Source organism: Lagopus leucura, unplaced genomic scaffold (genome assembly GCF_019238085.1).
Source record: "Lagopus leucura isolate 7727_CA_CO unplaced genomic scaffold, USGS_WTPT01 Super-Scaffold_100001, whole genome shotgun sequence".
In the NCBI taxonomy this organism is placed as follows: Eukaryota; Metazoa; Chordata; class Aves; order Galliformes; family Phasianidae; genus Lagopus; species Lagopus leucura.
Window position 1 is genome coordinate 87,869,288 of NW_024962262.1, and position 25,200 is coordinate 87,894,487.

Sequence of the window (25,200 nt, forward strand, 5' to 3'; positions counted from 1 at the left end):
ATTTATTAATATTAGTTAATAAAACTTTGGACAACACTATCAAGAATTTGCTGTGGAAAGGTCATAGTACAATACACCAGTTAGGCACCAGTGTCATTCTTCTGCAGATGAATATAGATTCTAGCAAGCTAACACTGCTTTCTGCTGGGGTTTACTCTAAGGCAGTTCAGAAATTGATAGTACACAGTCTGATGGATAGAAGGTGCTAAATGGAGAAAAAATTGCAAAGAGAAAACAAACATCAGAGAAGCACCAAGAAACTCCACAAAGAGATTCTCAAAGATTAAAGATAGACGGTGAACAAACAGAGCTCATGAAAAGAGAAAAGAAAAAAAGAAAAACGGCCAATATAATCCACACAGCTTCAGAAAAAAAACCACAAAAACCTTTTGCAACAGTGTATTGCAAGTAAAACAAAACTCCAGTGGAGGTCAAAAGTACCCTCATATCACTGTATATTTAGCACTTTGGCACTCTCTCCCACTCCTACCTGAAACCACCTGATGATAGCCACTGTAGCATATGCAAAAGAAGTTACTGAAAAGGGTCTTACACAAGTACGTCCTCCACTAGGGTATGAAGAGTGCTTGGATTGCGGATCAGTTTGTCCAGGAAGCTGACAATATCACTAAATTTTGGACGGTGGTTCCTCTCCTTTTGCCAACAGTGAAGCATGAGCTGGTGAAGAGAAGCTGGGCAGCCCATAGGAGCTGGTAGCCTGTAACCTTCTTCAATAGACAGTATAACCTAAAGCAATACATATGATTACTGAGCATTAAACATTAAAAGGACAGTGTAAAAGTGAAAATTAGAAACCAGTGATTACAATGATACAGACACCCTCACTCATGCATTGCTGGAACTTCACTCAGAAAAACAGGATACTCAGTGAAGCTGATGTTCTGCATAGATGGAGTCAAGGGGAGGATCAGCCACAAAAGTGCACCCCATGATATATGGTGCACGTGAAGCATTCTGTTGGCATATGTAACAGTGGGCTCTTTAGGTTCTCTGAGCATCCCAGAAAAGAGGAGGAAAGATTAAGTACCACTGTCTTCTTCCATCTGCAGGTTGATGTTACAGAGGATGCAGTTATACAGCTACAAATTAACTCCACATCTCCATTGCATAGTGGGGCACTCTGGTATTTGTATCCTGACAACATGGTAACTTGTGGCAGTGTCACAATACAATGAGGCACTGAAAATGTACATTGAAACATCTGGCTAATCTACTTGCTCATCTTGAGAGTATAATTAATTCAGTCAATGTCACACAGAATCACAGCAAAGCACACTATTATTTTGTGCAGTCTTTCTCAAAACAAACAAAAAAACAATCAAAACAGCAACTAGCCAACCAAAAAACTAAATAAAACTCCAAAACTGAATCAACCCCCTGAATATTCAAGTTGCTAGTGATAAAATATATATACACACGTATATATAGTTACCATATATAGCCCAAAGTGAATAAAACTCTCAGATTCAGCAGATATTAAAAGACATGTCTTTGGTCAGGATTAGGAAAGAAACAGACTTATGTCATACATAAAGCACATGCATGAAAAATTACATTTGATTGGAGTCTTGTTTTTAGTAATGTTGGTAATAAATAACATTGTCTGACAAGACAGTAGCAGTACAATAACAAGAAGCAGAACAAAGTAAGGCCCATGAAAACCTGGCAGGATTAATTCTTGTGTAAGTTTTAGAAAGCAAAAGGAAACATTATTAGGTTCTGAAATGAATGATGGCAGCAGTGGAGATGTTGACAGAAATGACAGTCTTGCCTTCCTGTATGTAAAAGAATGGAAAGATTACATACATTGATCAAAAACAAAGTGAAGAAAAAAGCAACCCTGCCCCACACGTTACCCTTCCATATAAAAATACAACTAATGCTAAACATTCTCTAAAATACAAGTGATTCATCACAATATTTATAATAATGCAGTGCACTTATGAGAAACATACCTACTGCATTTATAGCTCCTCTGCTTTAAGGAGGCATTTATCACTTTCACACAGATGCACGTACATGCTGCAGACATATTAATGCAGCTGGAAGGGGGTACATTAAGCTATTTACAGCAAATCAATGTTTTATAGCACTAGCTGTAGCTTCAATATATTCAGTCTCATTATCCCAGAATATATCCTTGTTCTTTTTGAATTCTGAATTAATGTTGTTGGCTCTGTTTACCAATGCCTAGTGCTTATGCTGAAAGCATTATGCAAATAAATGATGGTAATGAAGCCACATTAGGACCTCAGCTCCCCTTTACGGTATGGCAGAGAAAGGAACAAGAATCTTGTAACTGCACACAGTGGGGTGCTTGTATTTGGCAAAATGAGGTGACTTGATCCTACAATACACAGCCTTGTGTACATGGGCAGAAACTTGTACGCATGAATAATGTGTTTCAACACCACGGGAAACTGGGTTTCTACAGGGTAAGTTTCAAAGCCATCAGTGGCAGCACTAGGAATGGAATTTGCCCCAGAGATCTCTGCATTCTGTGCACCTGCGAGTACTGACAGGTTGCATGCACACAGATGGGACTTGCCATGTACCTACAGTGATGATATCTAGCAGTAAATTATAGGGCTGTATGGTGATGCTTCCACCTGCCTTCCTGGCTACTTCTTTATTTCCCCAGGATTTGCTTCAATGCTCCAAAATGTGGGTTCCCAAAATGGCTGCCCTTGGAAAAATCCCACCAGGCTGCCAGAGAAACGTTTTCTCAAAGCCCTCCTACCACTGGATGTGCTCCCAGATTGCTGCTGTTACAGACTCAGGATGGGTGAAATTCAGTCCCACATGCACGAAACGTTATTTGCAAAGCTGTCAAAAATGCAGTATCTCAGGCAAACCGCCAGAAGTGGCTTCATAAAACCCAGGCGCTTATTACACTATGGGGTACAGCTTAGGTGATACTTGTCATTGCCTCTGCAGGAAATGCAGATATCAGAGTCTTTGCATTTAACTCTACCCATTGTAACTGATGCATTTCTGAAATGTTCTCTGTTTTTAAGGAAGAAGAATAGCTTCTCTGCTTCTACGGGACAGACGGCATTTGTTTGACACGACTGTGGAGAATGGAGGAGGATTTTTTTCTGAGATAAATTATTCATGAGGAAAGCAAATGCAACCACAATTTTGCAGACGTTATATTTTCTCTGACACACTCTATTTCACGATATCTTTGAAAAAAGCAGTTGCAGCCCATTTTGTTCCCTCTCCTTTTCAAAAGGAACATTTCAGTATAAAGGGAAATGCCAGCTGTTACTGGAGTAATTATAATTTCTCATTAAGACAAGAATATTTAAAAAATAATCTCCAAATATTGCCTCATTAGTATCCCTTTGAGGCAAGCATTATTTTTAGAGTCAAGGAAGTAGAGTGGATGTGATGAGAGGTGTCAAACACTGCAGTGGGAGTCAGGTGTCAGAGGAAGAACTGTTTAATTCAGTACTCCCTACTCTGCTACTTGCACAGCTCCTATTTCTGAACAGAGAAATCAGATATCCAATCACATGAGAGGAGGAGAAGTATGACATTTTTCTGTGTAACATATGATTATATATTATGTAATCTATCAAGATTATATATTTTAATATCTTTTAAAGGTATTTTTCCTTGCCAGCTTGAAGGCTGAAGAAGCCCCATATGAATCATGAAAGGGGCTCAATGTCTGTACCTACAAGAAGGATACAGCGAAAGCTCTAGCAACCAATGCTAAGCCTCTCAGTGAAGTCCCATCAATTTCAGCCTGAAAGCAGAAGAACACGAGCTTCATTTCTGTACATACCAAGCCCTGAGACTGCTAACAAAAAGGCTTTGTGATGAATGTGTGATGGGAATGAAAAGGAGTAAAATAGTACAATATTCCATAGTCCGATTTGTTTCTTTCCAGTGATGAGGATGTTTAAAACTCATGAGAACATCCGGTGGGTCAGCAATGAGGTGAGAAAAACAGACAGGGTGTATTTATACATGTAGATCTTTTTGTCAGGTGAGAATATGAACTCTAAGGGAAAGGGGATTTTTTAAAGTTAACATAACTTGTTATTTATTTGTTCTTTCATGCTTAGGCTTTTAGGTTTATAAAGGGGAACAGTCTTTTTATATGCACCAATGACATTAATGATCAGAGTTTGTTAAACACGTTTTATTATTTTTTGTTTGATGTTGGAACCAGCTGTGAAGGTTGAACACAATTTTAATACAAAAGTGGTCTGAAAAATGTGCATGGACTTCTACACAAAATTGTATTCTTTAGCTTTAAAATAATTTCCATTTGGAAAAAAATGGCATGTAAAAATAAAGCTAACAAAGCCATAATCTTTCAGATAGTTCCATTATTATCAATAATAAAGACTTTGCTTTTGACATTCAACTGCCAGGTTTTCTAATGGCACAGAGGCAGAAGACGTCCCCAGGGGACAATGTCCCTCTGTCCTGCTGACATCTGAAAAATCTGCTGGGAGAGAGAGGCATCTGCTTGCGCCTCATGGTACTGAGCCAATTCCAGGTGCTGCCAAGTGCTTTGAAATCTGTGGATTCAGGGAAATATTTCAGGGTAACTTACTATTACTACTACAAGAAACTGCCATAATTGTAAGGACTTTCACTCTGTTTGCGACAATAGTTTTCTTGCCTATTGATTGCAATCCATTAAATGTTCTTATTTTATTTATTTATTTATTCTTTTTTTGAATGCCATAGTTCTGCAACATGCAGTAATTTATACGGTGGCCTCTAACAGGTGTCCCGGTAGACTTTACTCACAGCTGTTCTACAAACCAAGTGCATGGAATATAAATCTTCCATTCCTCACATAGGCATTAGCAAGGCAAGCTCTCAGCACAATCTGTTCATCAGTACACTAGTTTCCTTGGAAAGTTCAATATCTTAGCTAATGTTTATTAATTAAGCAATAAGACATGACAGACTGTGCAGCAGCCCTAATTAATGGACATCTCTGGTGCCTGCCACCCATCTAAGAAGTGCATTAATCAGCACCAACACGGGTCTGAAGTGACTTACCACAATAATAAAATGGTTATTTACTCAAACAAGAACATTTCTCAAAGTTAATAACATTTCAAGCCTCTACATTATACTGTATACAGTATTAAAAAATGTATGAGAGACATTTTCAAACTCCGTTGCCTAAAGTTCAGCTTCCAAATCCCTGCTTAGGAATATAAATAGAGGATGCTAGAACTGCAAGGTGTCGAGCTTCTCTGTCTTGCAGTAACCTAATGGGTACCTGTGAACTGCTGCAGTGTCTGAAAATCAGTTTGGGCTTATTTAGGTGACAGGTATGAGCTTTACACTTCTCTTCACATCAGCTTGGACTCTTTGCTATCTGTGCTGGCTCCTCAAGCTTTCATTTCTGTGATGAAGGGGCTACACAAGAGTCCCTTGGCAGAAGCAGTTTGGCCCCTCTCTACTAATCTGCGCGTTTCCCCTCTAAAAGGGGAAATTTAGGTTAGATGTTAGGAAAAAGTTATTTACTCAGAAGGTGGTGAGGCGCTGGCACAGGCTGCTAAGAGAAGCTGTGGATGCCCCATCCCTGAGGCATTTAAGGCCAGGTTGAATGGGCTCTGGGCAGCCTGAGCTAGATGGGGCGCTGGGTGAGCTTTATGGTCTCTTGCAACCCAAGCCACTCTATGATTCTATGATCTGATGGAAGGTGTACTCACATGGCAAGGAGGTGCAGCATCAGACAACGCTGAGAGAACTTCTGCTGCTGTTTCTTCCTTTGGGTAGGGATGGGCATATGATTTGCTACCATTTTATTCATATGAGAAACATACATTTAATTAGCAGCTGCTGCCACTCAAAACATAACTTAGCTGTAACCCAGAAAGTGAACTAATTTCCCAAAATTTTTTAGAGAGAAAAGCAATTTATGAGACAGCATGAGAAAAAATACCCCAGACCTGAGGAGTTTGTAGGATGAAAACTGCTGGTGCTCTACAAAACCCTGCTCAATTCTATAAATAAAGAAGATTTTTATCAAAACACAATTCCCAGAAAATACTAACATGTACTCTTAATATTGAGAGATATTTTGCTGTAGCAGAATGTCGACTATATGTATGCAAGTCCTTACCAACAATTGTTTGTATAATAAGTCTTTTATAAACTTATTTAGTGCATGCTCCTTCCTGCTACTTTCCCTGCCATCTATACAGTATCAGTAACCTTTGGGAAAGTCCTATTATTTCTGCAAAGTAAGCTCATGTGGATTCAGGATAACTTACTGTACTGAAGCACATGCCCCCAAATCCAGCAAAATAAGCTTTACAATACAACTTGAAATTTCCCAATGGCACTTAGAGTCACTGAATGTATTTAGAAAGTCACAGGTACTTGCTGTTAACATTCCAGCAGCAGAAGCCTGTGAGCAGGGCTCCAGAGTAAAGGAGCCTTTTTCACTGTGCATTGGTGAACAGCAGGGAGAGCTCTCAGGAGTCTGCATCATAAGCATAAGCAGCATCCATAGGGTCTACATCACTATTCTGTGCTAACAGATACTTATATTTTGGATGTACACGTGATTAAATGCTGTTATTCTCCTTCTGTAGCAGAATATTTAATATGCCCTAAATGGAGGGGTCATTAATGAATTGTCATGGTTGGCATAGTGTTGAATAAATTGTAGTTTCTGCCAGAAGGAGGAGAACAGGCCTGAAGCCTGATTTAAAGAAAGGGAAAAATGAATTTCTGTGTTGTGTATGACTCTAATCCGGTCACCTGAGTTCTCTGTAAGGGTACTACAAATCACATGAAACCTTCTCTAAAGAGGTGAATAGTAGGGCCATACAGACTTGGGAAAGTTCCCCTTTCCCACTTCTTCTGTACTACTACTGAGTACAAGTCCAAAGGAAATAAGGCCTTAAGTTTTTTAAGTTCCACTTTTTTTCTTTTTAATACACATTCTGAAATGATGCTTTTTTAATGAAAAGCTTTCTCAGATCCTTATCCCCAAATGACTGATCAGCCTTAACAAGCAACCAGACTCCAACAGCTGAATAACTTAACAACAGTATCAAAACAGCCATCTGGGAAAAGTCTTGTCAGCTCTTCAGAACCCATGCAGAGGCACTCTATTCACATAGAGAAGTTAAGATGGGTTGGCTGGTATTTTGCATTCTGACATAAAGGTTGATGGCTGGTGGGAAGAATGACTATGCCAGTTTGAGCAGTGGTACGTATGCATCAGATAACAAAATCAGTAGCAATTCAAACTGTGGTGGATAAAAAGGCATTCTCCCTTTTCTTTTTGACATTAACTAGGACAAGCCTTCAGTGTTACTTTCAGTAGATGTGTTTTAACTGGGAAAGCTTATTTGGCTGTGAGTTCTGCAAACATGTCAGAGGAAAGTATTACTTTGTTAAGAGTAAAGTATTACTTTGCTATTGTCCTGCACTGTAGTTAAGCCTATGAATAGTCTTTAAGGATTTATAACACATTTAATTCTTTAAATTCTTAAAACTTTATAATGTATTTAATTTGTAAAAAGGAGAATTTGCAAATACATTTCTCATGGCAGCTTAACCTTTACTCCTTTAGCATTTATCCATGTGTGCCTACTGAAAGGTACCATCAGAGTATAATGGAGATAACGGACCATATTTATCATCAGAATAGTTCCAGTATTCCCTCAAATTTTGATTTATAGCTTAGCTGAGATCTGTATCAAATTGTATATCTGATGCATATTCCCAGGAATTTGGATGAAAGCCATATATATCTAGCATCAGAGCCTGGCAAGTTGCTTATAACTCTAATATGCCTTTAATCCTTCGGATGAAACTCATCAAGGTATTAGTAAATAGTGGGTCAAGTCTTCAGGTTGCATAGATTAACTGTTCCATTGATAGAGTTACACTGATTTAAATAAGTTCAGGTTCCAGCCTAGAAAGTGAATGAGAAAGCAAAGGAAGGCAGAGAGAGAGACAATTTTTCAAGGAGCATTTCAGCAACATTTGGATTAGTCCTGTAGAGTACTCACATCCTGGTTGGACATCTCCCAGTATGGTCTCTCACCATAGGACATCACTTCCCACATTACAATCCCATAGCTCCACGCATCGCTTGCTGAAGAGAACTTGCGGTAAGCTATAGCTTCAGGAGCAGTCCACCGGATGGGAATTTTTCCACCCTGGAAAATATGATGATAATGTATGAATATGACTGGAATACTGAGTAGCACAAATTTTTAAGAAAAAAGTATCCTGGAAGCAGAGTTCCTACATTCTAGCTTCTGTCAATTTGCCTTGTTAATTTGCTGTGGGGGGGAAAGAAAGAAATGGGCCTTTTTCAGAATTTCATAGAAATTTGGTTTCCTCTGTAGTTTAATTCACCAAAGCCAGCATTTCATGAAAATAATTTAAAAAAAAAAAAAAAGTATCTGTTCAGAGAATAGAAAGCATTTAGATGATTCATGTTTGTTCAGAGCCATATAGTTAGTCAGAACTTGCCTTTTGATTGAAAACTCCCCAAACTGAGATTCCTAATAAATTGACATTTAATCTCTTTTCTCAAGTGAAATAGTGTATAATCAATGGATATTAAGATATTATAATCACAAGAGAATTAGGCAAAATAGACTAGGATAATCAGGAGAATAAATGGAAGGCTTACCTACAGAAAGCACCAGAAGAAGGGATCTCCAGAAAAGATCCTTCCCTACTGGTAGCCAGCTCTTAAATAGGTCTAGGAGCAGCACAGGAGAATTGCCTTCACCTGTGCTCCTCTGGCTGATTCATGGCTCGCCTCAGGTGATCAATCAGAGGTTCAGGCTGTGACTCGGCAGTTCCCATACAAATAGAAATATTTATTACAAAAGCACTTAATAAAATTGTAGAAGCAAAAAGGAAACTATACTCTCCTCTTTTTTATAAAGTCTTTTAATTTTTGTTTGGGCTGTTTAAATGTCTATGTAAGCAGCAAACCAAGCGTGTTTCCAATAGGCATTTTGTTAATGTAAATAGTCTTATTCTGCAGTTTTCAACATAAAATCCACATGCTACCACAAAAATAAGGGTAAGAACTCAATCAACAAACCTGACTCACTCTTTCAGGAATCACCGTATGCAGAGTTTTTCTCTGACATTACTAATTTAGACTGTTCTAGGCTCCCATAACTTGTTCGTATATATGAATACTATTTTTCATTTTCACAACGTTTCTTCTCCGCTCAAAAGTATGTGTTTATTATCATTCTCTGCATAACTATTTTAATCAGTTGTTCCAATTGAGTGAGCAGTGTGCAGAAGGTGCCACTAGATGGTAGGAAGCAGCCAGTGGAGCTAAGTTGCCTTCAACCAGCAGTGATATATTCTGCTCAGTGTTACGATGACATTTCTGACAGAAACAAAAGAAGAAATGAACTAGAACATTGGTTCAGCAGCAAAAGAGAAGCCACGGTTAAAAGCAAGTATGCAAATCTTGGTTAATTTGCTTTGAATACACAAAAAATTAGTTGTCTGGGAACTGGTGAGGCCTGACTCTACGCTGACTCAGAGGACGCTTGTTCTATCAGAAAGTGTTCAAAACCAAAGCTTGGTGGCTGTGGTGACATGCCAGTAAACTAACTTCTTGTCATCAAGTGTCACTCTCTGATAAAAGATGTACAGCTATCATTTATGAGGTATAGTAGTTGTGAGGATAGTCAAGATATATATAGATAGATAACCTCTGTATGAAGTTATACATTTTTCCTGCTCAGCCCCGGTTGACATCAGTGTCAAACTGCCTACTGATTTTAGGAGCAGTAATATAAAGGTAATAATTTTGTATCTTTACCCAAGATTCACCACTGCTCCTTTTACTTTCCTTAGTGCAACAACTGGGTGGCCAGGCCAGATGTGTTGGATGCAAAGACCTCTGTGCCACCTCTGCTGCCACCCCAGAGCAGACCCTGTGCATAATCACAAGAGACGTTGTCCCAAAAACCCTGCATCCCCTTCCTAATCATGTCGTATCAATCCTGGCTTCCAAACTATATAGGACAGCAACGCGAGGTGACTCTGAACCTAAGCTCAGCACGCAGCCCCTCTTGCTGCCTTTTGCTTTATGCCCATTCAAGAGTCTTTCTGGAGTGCCACAGCAGCATTTGAGGGAGGATTCAAAAGAAAAATTTCATGTTTTCTTTCCTCATCACAGTCTCAGGAGATGTAGTACCAGTTTAAAAGATTGTGTTACTGCCAGACTTTCACACCGTTTATCACAACAAACTTACAATGAGCCTACATTTCTACTTTGTGGAGTTTTATTAATCCTTTACCAACATCTGAATTTTAATAAAAAGCTGTGTGTTAGTAACAATATTTACTTTTAGGAAAAATACAAATCTATTCATGCAAATAAAAAAATGTTTGGATGTTAACAAATTTTAATATTCATAAAATCAAACAGATAACATGATACGTGTGATAAATTTTTAAGGTTTTTGTTTTTTTTTTTTCATGAATCTGATTACGTATTCCCAAATTACCCTCAAAAATACATTGCTGTATTCCTGAGCAGTATTTGCAGCTCAGTCTGAGACTGTTGGCTAAATACAAATGAGTTTCAAAGAATCTGACTAGACTCTGCAACTAGTTTCATCACGCAGCTTTACTGACTGATCCCTTTTGGACTGAAACAGCAGTGGCTCATTGAGTGTGAAAATGAGAATGGAGAACAGAATCTTAACAAAATTCACTGCAGTTCATTTCCAAGGGCATAAGATGTGCTCAGTGTTGCAATGTGAAAAAAAAATATTTTATACTACTCCTAATGATAAAAGGAAGCAAAACCTCTTAGATTTTTACAGTGGATTCATCTTCTATATGAAGACATTATATTCATAAAAATGTAGATTTTAATACTTAATTATGTTTGTAGAATGTCTTTTTTATGCAAAAAAGCTTGTTTTATTTATTTGCGAGCCACTCAAAATGCAGAGATTGCAGTATGACTACTTTAAGAGATATGTAACTGAACAGTCGTAAAAGCTGCTCATGAGTAACAAAAGGACACATTAGGTTTAGAGTAGCTGAAAGTATAATTCCTGCACCTGGTTAGAAAATAAGCAATGTTATTGATAACGGACATTTTCTTTTATATGTTAATCTCAATGGGAACGTAATAAATACTGTTTACAAGATGCCTTGCATTCAAGTTAAGATAATTTATAAATTGTCTACATTTTAATACTGTAGTGATACAACGTTTATCAGAAGGCCCTTGTGCATGCTTTTTATGCTTTTTGTGGAGAAGGGGGAAAGGGGCAAAGGGGCAAAGTGTTGTTAAGGCCCATCTATATTTCTGTCTCATCTTATACATTAATAATGACGTTAGTGGCCAGCTGATTTTATTTTCACATAGTAAAAGAACACTACACTCCAATTATTAGAATTTAACCTTCTTATCTGTATGCTGCCTTGATTGCATTTAATAAGTAATTTTACTATGCAAAGTCAAGAATCCCCCTTGGATTTAGAGCATTAGGCTGACACTGCTTTGTGAGTAGAACTGTTTAGAGATTGGCTCTTGGAATGGAATTTGCCCCTCGCCTACCCACACCTACACACGTGCTTTCCCTGCAGAGCTGGCAACAGCACCATTCACCATATGTTTAGCAACAGAATTGGAATTACATGTTACGGAATGCCTTCCTTTGCCTAAAGTCATGCATGGGAGAGACAAGTCTTCTCAACGTGCCATCTCTTCTTCAAGCTTACATTAAGAAAGTGTTTATGATCAGCTCTGTGAAAAGACCCCAGCGAGCAACTGACACTGACACTGTGTACTGCCCAACAGGCAGCCAAGCTTATTCCTTACTCTGTGTTTTTGCCAGCTCCAATTTGATATTTTTATTTTATATGGCTAACATCTTAAAAAAAAACAAGAGGCACAAACAGTTTCTTTAATTAAATATTTAAAAATGTTTTAACACTTGAGCAGAACAACGTAAGCGACAGCTATAGCCGCTTCCACCAAGATGAAGGTCAAGATACATCAGCTCAAAATCCCTGATGTGAAAAGTGACACAGAGGGCACAGAGGGAAAGAAGGAAGGCTGTTAGATGCTCAGAACTCTTGGCATGCCCTGCTAGCTAATTAAAGTCAGAAGCAACTCTCAGTACACTGAAACTTTCAGTACACTGAAAACCTTAGACACAAAACTGAAGCTAAGATTTATGAGCGCTCAATGGATGTGCAAAGATGAGTTAGCTGTCAGAACCAAACCCAATGCGTCAGGCCCGTGATGTCCTCAGAGTTAACAGTGATGTGAAACAGTATCTATTTCTGTTGAAAAGTCTGTTCCTCGTTTTTCCCGAATGACAGGCCATGCAGAGGGGCTGTCACAGAGCTGATGGAGGTTTTGTGAAATGCTGAGGTGCAAACCCATCAGTTCCAGATCTACAGACACCTAGAACTGTCTCTCTGCAGGACAAGAGGCACTGAACTATGTGCACCATTAGTCTAATGCAGCACAACAGTTCCTATTTATCTGTCACTTACTGTTCCTTTATGTATGATGTTGCCGAATCATGCAATAATTGTCCATGACACAAGTGCGTTATCTGTCATTTTCTCCACCCCACAATACATAAATGGGAAACAAAAGAACTTCAGAATGAAGAGAGACAAAAGTAACAATAGATTAGTTTTAAATATTGGACATCATTCATCATTCTCCATAAAAGCCATAGCCTACTTTACTGGAGTGATGCTTTTATTTGAGCACATGAATCAGGTTTTTCATGCACAAAGTTATGAATAGTCAGAATTTAGCACTGTCAAATCATAATTTAGAACTCTGCAGTATCACCAACATTATTCTCTGAAGACTACTGGAATATCAGAGAAAGTTCACGTCAGGATAGTGAAGCAGTTCTGAAAGGGCATTTCAGAATTTGCCTTCATTATGCCCGATCCCAGCCAGTTCTTCATTTTTCTAAGAACTGAAATGAACAAAACTCCCAACTTTCAAAAAGATAGGATTTTCTTTTCATCTCTGGAGAAAAATTATTTTTCCTTTCAAATATCCTGATTAACAATGCTAACATTAATTATGTGGAACTTAATTTATTTTCTCTAAGTTAGCTATCAGATTTTTGAATGGAACCATAGAATTGCTCAGATTAGAAAAGACCTTAAAGATCATCAAGTCCAACCACAATCTAATCATACTACCCTAACTCTAACAACTCTTTACTAATTCATGTCCCTGAGCACCACATCCGAAGGGTTTTTAAACACATTCAGGGATGGTGACTCAATCACCTCCCTGGGGAGCCTATTCCAGTGCTTAACAACCCTTACTGTAAAGAAGCGTTCCCTGATATCTAACCTAAACTTACCCTGGTGCAACTTGAGGCCATTCCCCTTCATCCTGCCACCAGTCAGAAGAGAGCAACCCCAGTCTGGCTGTAAGCACCTTTCAGATATTGGAAGAGAACAATACGGTCTCCCCTCAGCCTCCTTTTCACCAGACTAAACAGCCCCAGTTCCTTCAGTCTCTCCTCATAGGGCATATTCTCCAAGTCCTTCACAAGCCTTGTTGCCTTCTTTTGACCTGCTCCAGCACCTCAGTGTTCTTTCTGTACTGAGGTGCCCAAAAATGAACACAGTACTCAGGTGAAGTCTCACCAGTGCCAAGTACAGGGGCAGGACATAAAAAAAAACTATTGCTATATTAAGTTAAAAAATTAGTATAGTACTCTTCTAAATATTGAACAGTTCTGAAATGCAGAACATTCTACAAAACAGAAGGAATTTTCATCAGTATCATTGGCAGCATTTCCTTTTAAACAGAACCCTTCAGCATGCAGTCCCTTGCCTTGTTCTGAAGCACCGATCTTCACTTGGGTTGGAAGATAAAGTCTGATAAAAATGCATAGCTTTGACCCTCAAAATCCATGTAAGTGAAACGGTAGTGAATATTTTGGACCACTTGCATGTGTCCTACAATCATGTTTTCCTAACAGTGCAATTTAAAGAATTTCACACAATGACAATGGTACAGTAAGGGACCAAATGTAAGTGGTTGATACTGTTGGATCTTGCTTGCGTAAGTAACAGGAGTACAGAAATTTTTTCTTGTTAGCCATGATGTCTTCATCTACAGGGTGCTTATTCAAAGATAAAACATTTCTACCCATTTATTTTAAGAATTAACATCCTCTAGTTTTCAAATTAAGTAGTTCATCCCAGAGACTAAGGAAAAGGGGCTTGCAGTTGAAAATGGGAACAGTTCTAGTCCTCTGTAGCTGAAAGCTCAGTGGTTTGTTTTTTTTTTCCCCCCCCTCAAAAGAGCAGGAGAAAGTATGGAAGATAAGGAGTGTATGGGAACTGCTGAGTCACGGCCTGAACCTCTGATTGATCACCTGAGGTGAGCCTTGAGTCAGCCAGAGGAGCACAGCTGAAGGCAATTCACCTGTGCTGCCGGAAGGGGTGGAGCCAGGCTGCACCCCTCCTGGACCTATTTAAGAGCTGGCTACCAGTGGGGAAGGATCTCTTCTGGAGATCCTCCTCTTTTGGTATCTTCTAGTGAGCTCAACCCAAGAAGCTCTTCTACTTATTCTCTTTTGTGATCCTTGTTTGCTTTTGCCTTACTCTTTTGATTATATTGCGATTACAACATCTTGGTTATACAAGGAGAAAGATCAGGAGAGAAAAAAAGATGTAACTTACAGAAGTTGGAAGCTTTACAAATCAATGTAGACAGCTAGAGCCATTAGAAAGCACAAAGAGTAGGGCCACTCCCTAGGGAAGGGGAGCTAGGAGTAGCTGTGATGAAACCTGGGCAGTGTCCTCATGGACAAACAGAGTGCACCCGGCAGTGCCTGGTAGCACAAGCAGAGCAGGGTGGTGATGGCAACTGGTGCTATTGACAGTTCTTGAGTTGAAGGCAAAGACAGAAGGAAGACAATGGCAATTCAGCAAATCTGAATAACTCCAGTCCTACTGGCCTAGGGCTGGCCAGCTGAAATGGAGGCCTGGACCCATAGGCAACACTGGGGAGGCCTGATGGCGTCCTCAGAACCCTGTTAAGAACCAGGAAATTGTACACAAACATATAAACACAAGTACTCTGCAAGTCTCTTTGAGACTGTTTTTTTGAAAGGTAATGCTGAGTCTGGTGGGGCCAAAAGATATAGAGGGTGGGCCTTGACATTTCTGCAGCACTAAGAATACATCAGTGAATTGTACAGTATTGGGTGCTTAGCAATCAACAGCAGAAATTATTTATTTTTCTGAAATTAAATATCCTAACCATACTTCTCTAAAAATCCAGTTTAGAAACCATAGCACTACTTGACTGTAAATATAGCAAAAAGGTCATTTTTCTTGAAACTAATATTTCTGACAAAGATCTATCCCCTTTTGAGAGCATCAATTTCAAGCTATCTGCCAGCTGTGTCAGCACAGCTTGCATTACAGCCGTAACCAATTTCTTGAAGTTACTCCTACAGAGTCCTTCAATCTGAACACCCAAAGCCTATTCACTTTGATTACATGAGTAGTCCTGAAGTCAATGGAAAAGGTGAAGAGGATTTGTTCTGAGATGCTTATTTGAAAGATACCTTACGTTGCACAACTCAGTAACAAAGAATCTTGCTACAGGGTTCATTCCTACAGCTGAACTTAGTTACTGAATACAAACATTTCTTTAAAAATAACAAAGTTAAACTGAAAAAAAAAAAAAACAAACAAAAACGCACAACAAACACCTCCAAACAAAACCCCAAAAATATCTGTAGGTGCTATGTTTTTTAAAAAGCATCAGTCAATATTTGCCTCTGAAATGATGCCCCTGACTTCTCTAGGGCTCCATGAATTGTTATTGGATCAAAAGTAACTGTTACTATGAGCTGCTTGAACACTTTGGGTGATTAACTATCATTAATGATTTCACAGCTAGTGATAGCAACATGAATACCTCGTTGACATTCACAACAAACAGTTCCCATGTTTCAATAATCTAGTGGCCTCTTTCTGTGCTGTCATAATGACCAGATCAGACTTGACTGCCTTGTTCCCTGCAATAATTCCTCCCATACTATGTAATTAAAAGTGGCAAATAAAAACTCAGAAATATGTGGAAACTTGAATATTGAGGACAAATAAAATGCATTTAAATTCAATTAACAAAAATCTTGTAGGTTTTCTTCAAAATGAGACTGCAGCAGAATTTTTGAGTTACTGTACAAGGGAGAGTCTAGGGACCCAGATACTAAGTTCATGGTTCATATATGGCTTGCTGTGGGGTACATTAAATCTTATTTAATAAAGGCTTCTTGAAAATTTTGTGCTAGAAATACATCAGAAACATCAAGAAAGTAGGCTTTTCTTTTGAGAGTTAGTGTCATACACAGCTGATGATGATCAGAATTATTATGAAGCTAAGCTACTCTGCAACTATCACTGCTTTAGTTTTCATCCCAGCTGTGCCAGGAAGCACAGAGAAGAATTAGCATCTTAGCAACTGATGAATTAAATCTTCTGCTCACAGTTTTGTGAGGTCATTTCTCAGTCTGTACTGAAGAACTATGCTGGTTCTTTAAGTTTCAGTCAGTTCATGGATTACACACTAGTTTAAAGATAGGAAACAGGCAGTCAGATGGAAAAGGTCAGGTTTTAGAGTGGCATCCCCCAGGAACCCATCCTAATGTCCAGCTGGCAGTGTATGTATAAAGAATCTATAACGAAGACTGGATAGTGAAAAGTGTGCTAATAATGAAAAGGTATTGATAGTAGCAAAGATTATGAAGGACCACAAATATTTTACATTATTGAGTTGTTATCAGACAAAATGATACAAAACTCAGTGTCATGAAGTGATGCAAACTGAACAAAATGGTCTGAATTTTACGTAAAAACAAGAAAATAGGACTCTACTAAGCTGTTACTGCTTAAGACCGAGATCTTATGGTTATAACAGAGAGTTATATGAAATTATCAACTCCGTGATTGATAGAAAAATGAAGAAGAAGAAAAGAAATGGTGGAAATGATTGAGAAGGAAAAAATCCAAAAAGACAGCATATTACGGCACTGCTGACACCTTCTGTACTCCTGCATATTGTTTACTGACTGTTGTCTTGATCTCCCATTCAATAAGGATAAAGAAAAACTACAAGAACTATACAAAAAGACAGAAGAGGTGTTCAAAGATATGGAATAAAAGAAACGAACAAAGATTTATACAACCCTAAATTCAATGGAGATGTTAATAGGTGGAGGGTATATGTGTTTGCATAGACAATAGAGCCAAGATTTATCACATGTAAGTGGCAAACATAACATTTTGGAGACATTTTACTTAACTATAAAGCACTGAGTTTGATCAGTATTCCCTTCCTGTGATCTCAGTAGACTTGCAGGTAAAATACAGACACGTGTTGTAACAGTGTAACTGCAGCCGAGGGGATGTGACCACGCTATTAACCTTTGAGGGTAAAGATTTAAAAGCTAAAGGAGTTTAAAGAAAGGCATCAGACATGAGGTGTTCTTCACATGAGACAGTATATTTGTAGACAGCTATCCAAAGGATCACAAGAGGTTCTGAGGTTGTTAATTCTATGACTACATTTATACAGCTTTGTACTGGACTTCATCGCTTACACATATCCTTAATGACTGAACTCACTGACTGAATAGTTCAAAAAAGAGTACTAAGAGTAGTCAGTACTTAGTACAGAGTGCTAAAGAGATAAACTGGCAGGCTGTTACCTGTAAAGATATTGCTCTATGATAGTGTGTGCTGGCCACTGGGTGCAGGTAGAGGCTTTTGATTGCTGCATGGAGGGATGATGCTACATTTCACATCTTTCTTCAGTAATAAATTCACTTATGAAAAGACATTTAAAAAGAAATAAAATTATTCCTACAATGTTGGGAAGCATGAAAGTTTCACATTTTTAAGTGAACTACCATAAAGCATAAAAATATTTTTTAGACATCAGTGGGGTTAGAGTAGAATGGATGCTGACAAAGGAAAAGTAGTGGAGTCCAGGACCACAGATTGAGAAGCACGGCGGGGGTGCCAAATCCTAGGCACCATCTCCTGCTTTCCCATCTGGGGATGGGGAGAGATGAAGATGGAGAGATGCTTGTCAAGGCCAGGCATGCAGTGAAGCTCAGCAGAGAACTGTAGCAGCCATTTCTCCTGCACCATCCCAAAGTGCTCCCAATGCTACCCTAAAGTGTTGCTTTGCTTGTTCTCCAGACAAGCAAAGTGCACGCGCCACAGATGCACTCCTGTCCATCAACCCCCAAGGTAAAAGTTTTGGCCTACCAGCAATTTCAAGAAGTGCATATGACAGAAAGGTAGAGATATCAAAGGCTTGACTAAATTGCCTGAACATGGAGTCTAGTGTCTCTTTAGTCACTGTCACTTGCTCATTAGCTGTCATTTTACAAAAATGCAGCTCTCCCATTACATCACATCTGCCATCCCTCTGCAGATATCTCAGGCACCCTTTAATGTCTCAGAGAACAATAGACCTGGACATTTAAGCAGCTGATCCATTCCTGATTTACCCGTATTTAATGATGAACACCATTTGAGCAAAGAAAAAATATCACAGTAGATAAAAAGAAAAGGCAAAAGAGCTCAGTTCACAGCTGTTCTGAGCACAGAAGACAAGAGCTGGCTGTCAGATCAGGCTGCGTGGTAGCTGACCTGTTGGGCACAACACCATTGCCTCTATCCCAGCTAGCAAACTGGGCAAATCTGGGGATAATGGGGAGATGGTATGGGGATATGGAATGGGCTTATGAGTAGTTTGATATTGCACGAAGCCATGGGGACATGGGAGGAATCTAAACTTCAGCAGTGAAGTCAAACTGCTGGAGCACACCAAGAAAATGCAAGTACTGTGAAAGTATGATTTGGAAACTCTGAGATGATCAGAAATTATAACATGAAGTTGCAGAAGATAGCCTGAGAACTAGGATAACTGCAGCATGAAAATGGAATTGCTCATCATTGATCAACTGGGTTGGAAGAAATCCTTAAAGACTAGTCCAACCTTACCTCTGTATATAATGAACAGATGGCTTCATCAACTTGATGCTCATCAAATATCTTTTACCCATCTTTTGACCAAAGAATCCTGTTACAGTGGAAGCTACAACACAGTGTCATACCATAACTACACAAATACAGATGAAACATATCAGCAAAGAATTACTAATAAATGAACATGAGAAGGTAGTTTTCAGTCTCAAAGGTTGCTTCACAACTAAGTTCTCTGATATTTCTATTTGGTCTAGTGACAGCCTGGTACCATCCATACATCAGTACAGCATGTCAGCACGCAAATACTGAATAACAGGATAACCATCTGTTTGATAAACAGTTTGGCACAAAAATATGGTTGAAACTTCCTTCAATATCCACATTGAACTAAATATTTATCAAATGAGTAAAGGGCACTGAACTTGGTGTCTATTTCACTGTTGTCACTAACTTACCAGGACTTACATGGGGCTTACATGCAAGCTTCAGTCATAATAATGGTGCTGTTAGTATAATATATAATGGCTCTGCTAGCATGATGTTGGTTTACAGGTACTGATTTTCTGCCCCTGACCTCTATAACAGCAACGTTTCTTAGATTTCACTTCTTGGATATATGTTTTGTAGTTATTATCTATATCTTGATGTATTTTAATTTAGGCTGCATGTGAACTGTGGGACTAGGATAACTTTTGTCCAATAAGTCAGTTGAATTAACTCATTGTATTCCCCAGATGGCATAAAGTTGTGAGTAATACACAATTAGATTATTTTTTTCTGATGATGCATCACACTAAATCATCATCTGACTGATGATAATATAATGGGAATAATATATTAACATAATTTATCATCCCTGTACTTTGCTCAGGGGATATTTTACTTTATCATATAATACATTAGTTGTCACTCCCATAATATACTACAGTAAGACATCGTCAGAAAGAAACATTTTGATGAAGTAATACTTAACAGTAGAGACTATTATCTAGAGATAAATAGCCTTCAGGGGTACTTTGTTTAATAGACGATTGGAATACAAAGGTAAGAAGATACACAGCATAATGAGAAATGTAATTACTCTCTGACATCAGAGTTGCCACTGGTGCTAAACCAGTTACGGTTTCTATAAACTGCTATACACCCTCTAAACAATGGCGAATTTGCTTTTCCTTAATGAGTTCACCCAAAAGCTTCATCAAATTAGATGAAATTTATTTTGACCTTTAAGAGTATCTTTACTGATAAAAAAAAAAAAAACAACAAACCAAAAAAAACCCGGCCCCAAACCAAAACTGTGCTTCACTGAAAAATCTACCTCATTCAGAATGATGCAAAATGAGCTGGTAATTTAGCAGAGGTAGATTAGCAAACAAGGAATTTTTTTTTTCCACTAGTTCACAGAGAAATGATCATTCAAACATTTTTTAACATTTGAATTTTATACAAATTAACTGTATGCATCTGTCTAACTTGTGTCAAAGTTAGTTTAGCTCCTGCCTTAAGGCACCAATGTACGGCAGTGATGCATTCACATGGCCATACTGCATAATAGTAGAATCATAAATGCACATAATCCTCCATAATCATGGAATCATATAATGTACAGGTATGATTTCTTCAGGAAATTCCTTCTTGTGCTACAAGGAACCATATCCTCTGCTTTTTTTTTCTCTTTCTGCGAATAATCTCAGTTACTTTTATGTACTTAAAATAAATACATGCACAAAACCAAAATGGATTTCCAAAGCTCTTTGGGAGAGCAGCAAAACAATGCGCGTTCCAACAGGCAGCCATCAGCACAGCTATGCCTGCAGCACCAAAAGTACTTGCAGGTAAGTTCTTCCAGGTAATTGCACTGGGAAAGAGAGTAGATCACAGACACAGCAGAAACTGATGACATTTTAAGAAAAAACATTTTTATCCTTTGACTGAAAATGGCAACTCTTTGCTTTATAGATTTGCTCCCTTTGCTTTCTGGATTATGACCTTGTACTCTTAAGAAAATTAAGGGAAACTAATTCTGGTAAGAATGAATGGAGAAATTGTGGAATACTAATACATGGTTCTGAGTTCTTGTTTTCAAGATCTTGTGTAAAATGCAAGTCTATTTTAAAGCCAGAAATTCATATATCTGCAAGAGCTGCAATGCTAATCAAAACAACACATATTTCCATGCTCAAGACAAAGTGGGGTATATGCTCTAGCTCTTGCAGCTCTTCACTGCTTGTTTCAGTATTGACTGGAATATTTGTAGATTAAACAGGCTATTTGCATCTCTAGATCCTAACAACCCATAGGGTTCCTTTAGTTCTAATGGAAGAGCTGAAGAAATAACTTGAATTTTGCAAAGGAAGGATATCATTACACCTGGTAAAAACAGCGATATTAAAGCTAATGCTAATGAAAAACTTTACAGGTATATTCAGTGTCCAGTGATTCAATTATATCAAAAACAGTGCTGAAAAGAAGTCATCATTGCTTGTCAGAAGGTTCCAGAATGGAACTTGATTTATTTCAGGAACGAGAGTTCACTAATTATAACTTCAAGAGTATGCTCTGGGAAATTGCTCTAGATGAGCCATCTATCCTCTTTAACAAATTTCCACACCTTCTGGCATACTCTGTGAAACTTCTCTCATGACGTTAATATCTCTATGATAAGTATTCTTATGCTTAATGAGAGGTAGATTAAGCTATGTTTTTGGCATAACTCAGCCTTCAAACAAAAAGCAATGCAACCCCCCCATCCCCAACTATAACATAAAAATAATTTTCTGAACAAAAATCAGGCTTAGATCCAGTTTTACTCCTAGGATGAGATGTAACATTGAAAAAGGAAGCTCTTCATTGCTCTTTCTGTCTCGTACCCCATAGGACATGCACATTCCCACCCATGCGGTCAGCTTTTAGCACATCTCTTAAGTTGAATCCATTTACTTGAGCTGTGCAGAGGACCGTCACATTTCAGTGCCTGGATTAAATGCTTTTCTCTTCACATCCAGTCTTCCGTTTTCCAGTCTTCATGTGCTGTAAGTGATCCTCAGCTAAGAAACTTTTGCTGCTTCTGAAATACAACTGGGTGCTAGAAATCTTTGGCTTTTAAATGAATCTGCTATAGCTTCCGCTCATCTATCTCAACTGAAAAAAAGTATGCCTAGGATTCAACCTAGCATCTTTATCTTTTATTCCATGGTTTCAGGCATCATTCTTAGTGGCAGCATCCCACCCACTCCTTGCTCTTTTTGCTAAGCAAGATAGTAGAAAAGTTTTACCTACATTTTTTCTAATTTCCAGTTGGTTATGTATAGAGCTTTTGCTTTCAATACCAGTGTGTTTCTTACAGAAAGTCAGCATTCCAGCATGTTATGTTTGTGCATGCCGTCTCCTTCCCAAGGTGCTTACGGCACTTCTGTCTTTTCACTGCCCTCACTTTGTGCTTACAGATCTCATTCAACCTGCAACCGTTTGCTGCAGCACGTGAACAGCTGTTAATGCAAAAGAGCTTCATGCTTTTCAACACTTACTCAACTGCTTACATTGGAGATCCAGTTGTGGGCTAGTTTTCTCAACACACACATACGAATTGGTGTCCCTTGCTTTCCCCACACGTTTTCCTGAAGCTTTAGTTTTCCCCTTCAGGTTTTCTTTGTGTTGCTGAAGTGACCACAATCACATCTGTCTAAATAAAGCTATTGATGGCACACTTTTGGTCTTTCTAGACCTCCTTCTGAAAATCATCCAAACTATGGAACTTGGACAAACAAACAAACAAACACACCCAGAAATGAAAAGGTAAAAATTAGTCTTCAGTTTCTCACAGCTGCACAGGATTAATGGAATCAGGTTTTTCCACGTGTATTGCTTTTTGCAACATATACCAACAGCGTGACCATGGACAAAAGCCATGATATCTTATTGCACATTTTGTATTTTTAAAGTGTTTCAAAACTTGACAGTTGCTAAAGGATTTTGGCAATAGGACATGTGGAAAAAATGTGTACTAGAAATGAATGTGATGATATTTAAGGGTTAAAAAGCTCAGAGCTGAAACTGCCTTGTTTAGATTCAGGGTAATCACAGCAAATTGCACCATGCACAACCCTTAATCAGAAAAACAAGCTTGTTTTTGTATTGTTCCTCAATTGTCCTTGCAATTATATGAAAGCCTATAAAGCCTTTCTTTGAGGTACACTGACCAATCATGATTTTTCCAAGCACTGTAACCAAATTAGGAGAAGTTGTTTTTCACACTTTTTATTTCATAAGTATTCCCCAAAACGAGGCCGTTTTGCTCAAATTCGTTAAACATTGAAAGGGTGCCGTAACACTGCTTTGCCATTTTGCTCTTCAGAGTACTTCATGGCTCCTAATTAATTACTCCCATAGCAGCCCTTTGAAGAAGCTACCCTCCATTTAACAGCAGGAGAAACAGAGACAGAGGTCAAGAATTGTCAAATATGCTGAGTACCTGCAAATCTCACTGGCAATAACCAGATTTCTGGATGCTCACTAATGCTGAAAAGAGGCTGTAAAAGACATTTTTCTCCTTTGTCTAAAATGACAATTATTTGGCAAAAAACTCTGAGACAAAGTTCCAGCTTATGCAGCTGGTTTCCTGGGCTGTGCCTTCATCTCACAGCAGAAAGAGCTTTACAGTGGCTTTTGTACTTAGAAAAATAGAAGAACAAATTAACAGTCAACTGCTATGAATATTTATTTGGACTCCTTTCTCCTTAGCAGTCTGTCCACTTCAGCAAAAGTCAACACACAGGTTTGTAAGAATGAAATAATTATAGAGAGAAATGAAAATTATTGTCACAGTACACACCTCACTGAGAAAGGACAAAATAGGGGTTGTAAGGAAAAGTGTTATCTCTAACAATTCCTTGAAGCAATCTTTATAATACTTACCAGACCTAGCATTATGTCCCACCTACAACTGAGGAAATGTTGCTGAAGTTATTAACCACTGGTAATGCATATAAATCTCTAGACTTAAAAAAAATAATCCCACTTGCTGTAAGATTAAATCAAACCTTTTCCTCAGTGCAACACTGTGGTGCACGTCTCAAAATAAAGCAGTGTTGATATCTTATCTCTGATCTTTGTAAACACTACAAAAACAGCAGAAACATGTCTAACCTCCAGGAACAGAGTCTGTTCAATTTCATTTTTCTTGTTTAGCTCAAAAGATCAGAGAGCAAGATAATAACTTCTCTCTTTTGGCATTTTATCTGCATGCTAACTTCCATAATGAAAATTCAGTTTCATATTTATTGCTTTGTATTTTATTATTATTTTTAATTTAGTACCTCTTATCATTACTTTGATTGAACGCACTTTACCACTCCTGCAGGAAAAAAGCTTTGGCTTCACTGTGTTGCTCTGGGACTTGTCATCAAACCAAATTCACAGATGTTCCAATGAACACACAGCATTTGGTCCATTTCTAGCACAAACATCACAGTTTACTTTATCTGCAGTGTCATGATCTTGTGCAAGCAATCAGTAAGATCAGTTAACACCTTTCACCTATTCTGTCTACAGCTTTATACTTTTGATAAAATTATGAGAAGTAGGAAGAAAAGAAAAAAGGCAAGATTAGGGAATAAGAAAAGTCCTATGAGATGATGATGACGGCTTATGTGTGAATAACATTCCAAATCCTCATGAAGTCATACCAATTTCTGCTATGTTACTGACAGATATAGGCTTATCAAATCAGAAGAGAAAACTGGATTTTGCTACTTTAAAGCAAACTGATGAAGAATGCATGTGCACATGCAAAGAAATTGTTCCTGAGCAATAACCAATTAAGTCAGCACATTAACAACACAGCACATGCAAATAAAATTGTAGAATGGTTCTGAAACAAACAGAAATGCACAACAGCTCTGAGGTGATGCTCCCATGCATTACAAAACTGATGTTATATGGCTACTAGGAAGAGTCATATGTATATTTGCTACAGGAAAAGCAATCCTTTACACAGAAATGGCACCAAAATACCCATGTTTGAAATAACACCATTAAGTTTTGGGTAGAGTTATGTATGTTCCACTTAAGTACTTGTACCTGCCTTGTGCTCCATCTCTCTGACAGAAGAAAATCAGGGCTTGGGGCGAAAAGCTGTGCCCACCAGCAGACAAGTGCTGG

At 38.3% G+C, this 25,200-nt stretch overlaps 1 protein-coding gene across 4 annotated transcripts in view; it reads right to left on the reverse strand.

Annotated features, from left to right (window-relative positions):
* Positions 1 to 25,200, reverse strand: part of EPHA6 (EPH receptor A6) — a 495,246-nt gene that overhangs the window by 9,239 nt on the left and 460,807 nt on the right. For 3 of the 4 annotated variants that reach the window (XM_042867712.1, XM_042867711.1, XM_042867715.1), the window contains 2 exons: positions 8,034 to 8,183; positions 554 to 747 (listed from right to left, as the gene is read on the reverse strand). In XM_042867712.1, the coding sequence (XP_042723646.1) occupies positions 554 to 747; positions 8,034 to 8,183 (344 nt within the window). Of the gene's footprint in view, positions 1 to 553; positions 748 to 6,900; positions 7,937 to 8,033; positions 8,184 to 25,200 lie in introns of those variants that run through there. The other variant, XM_042867714.1, reaches the window with a different exon arrangement.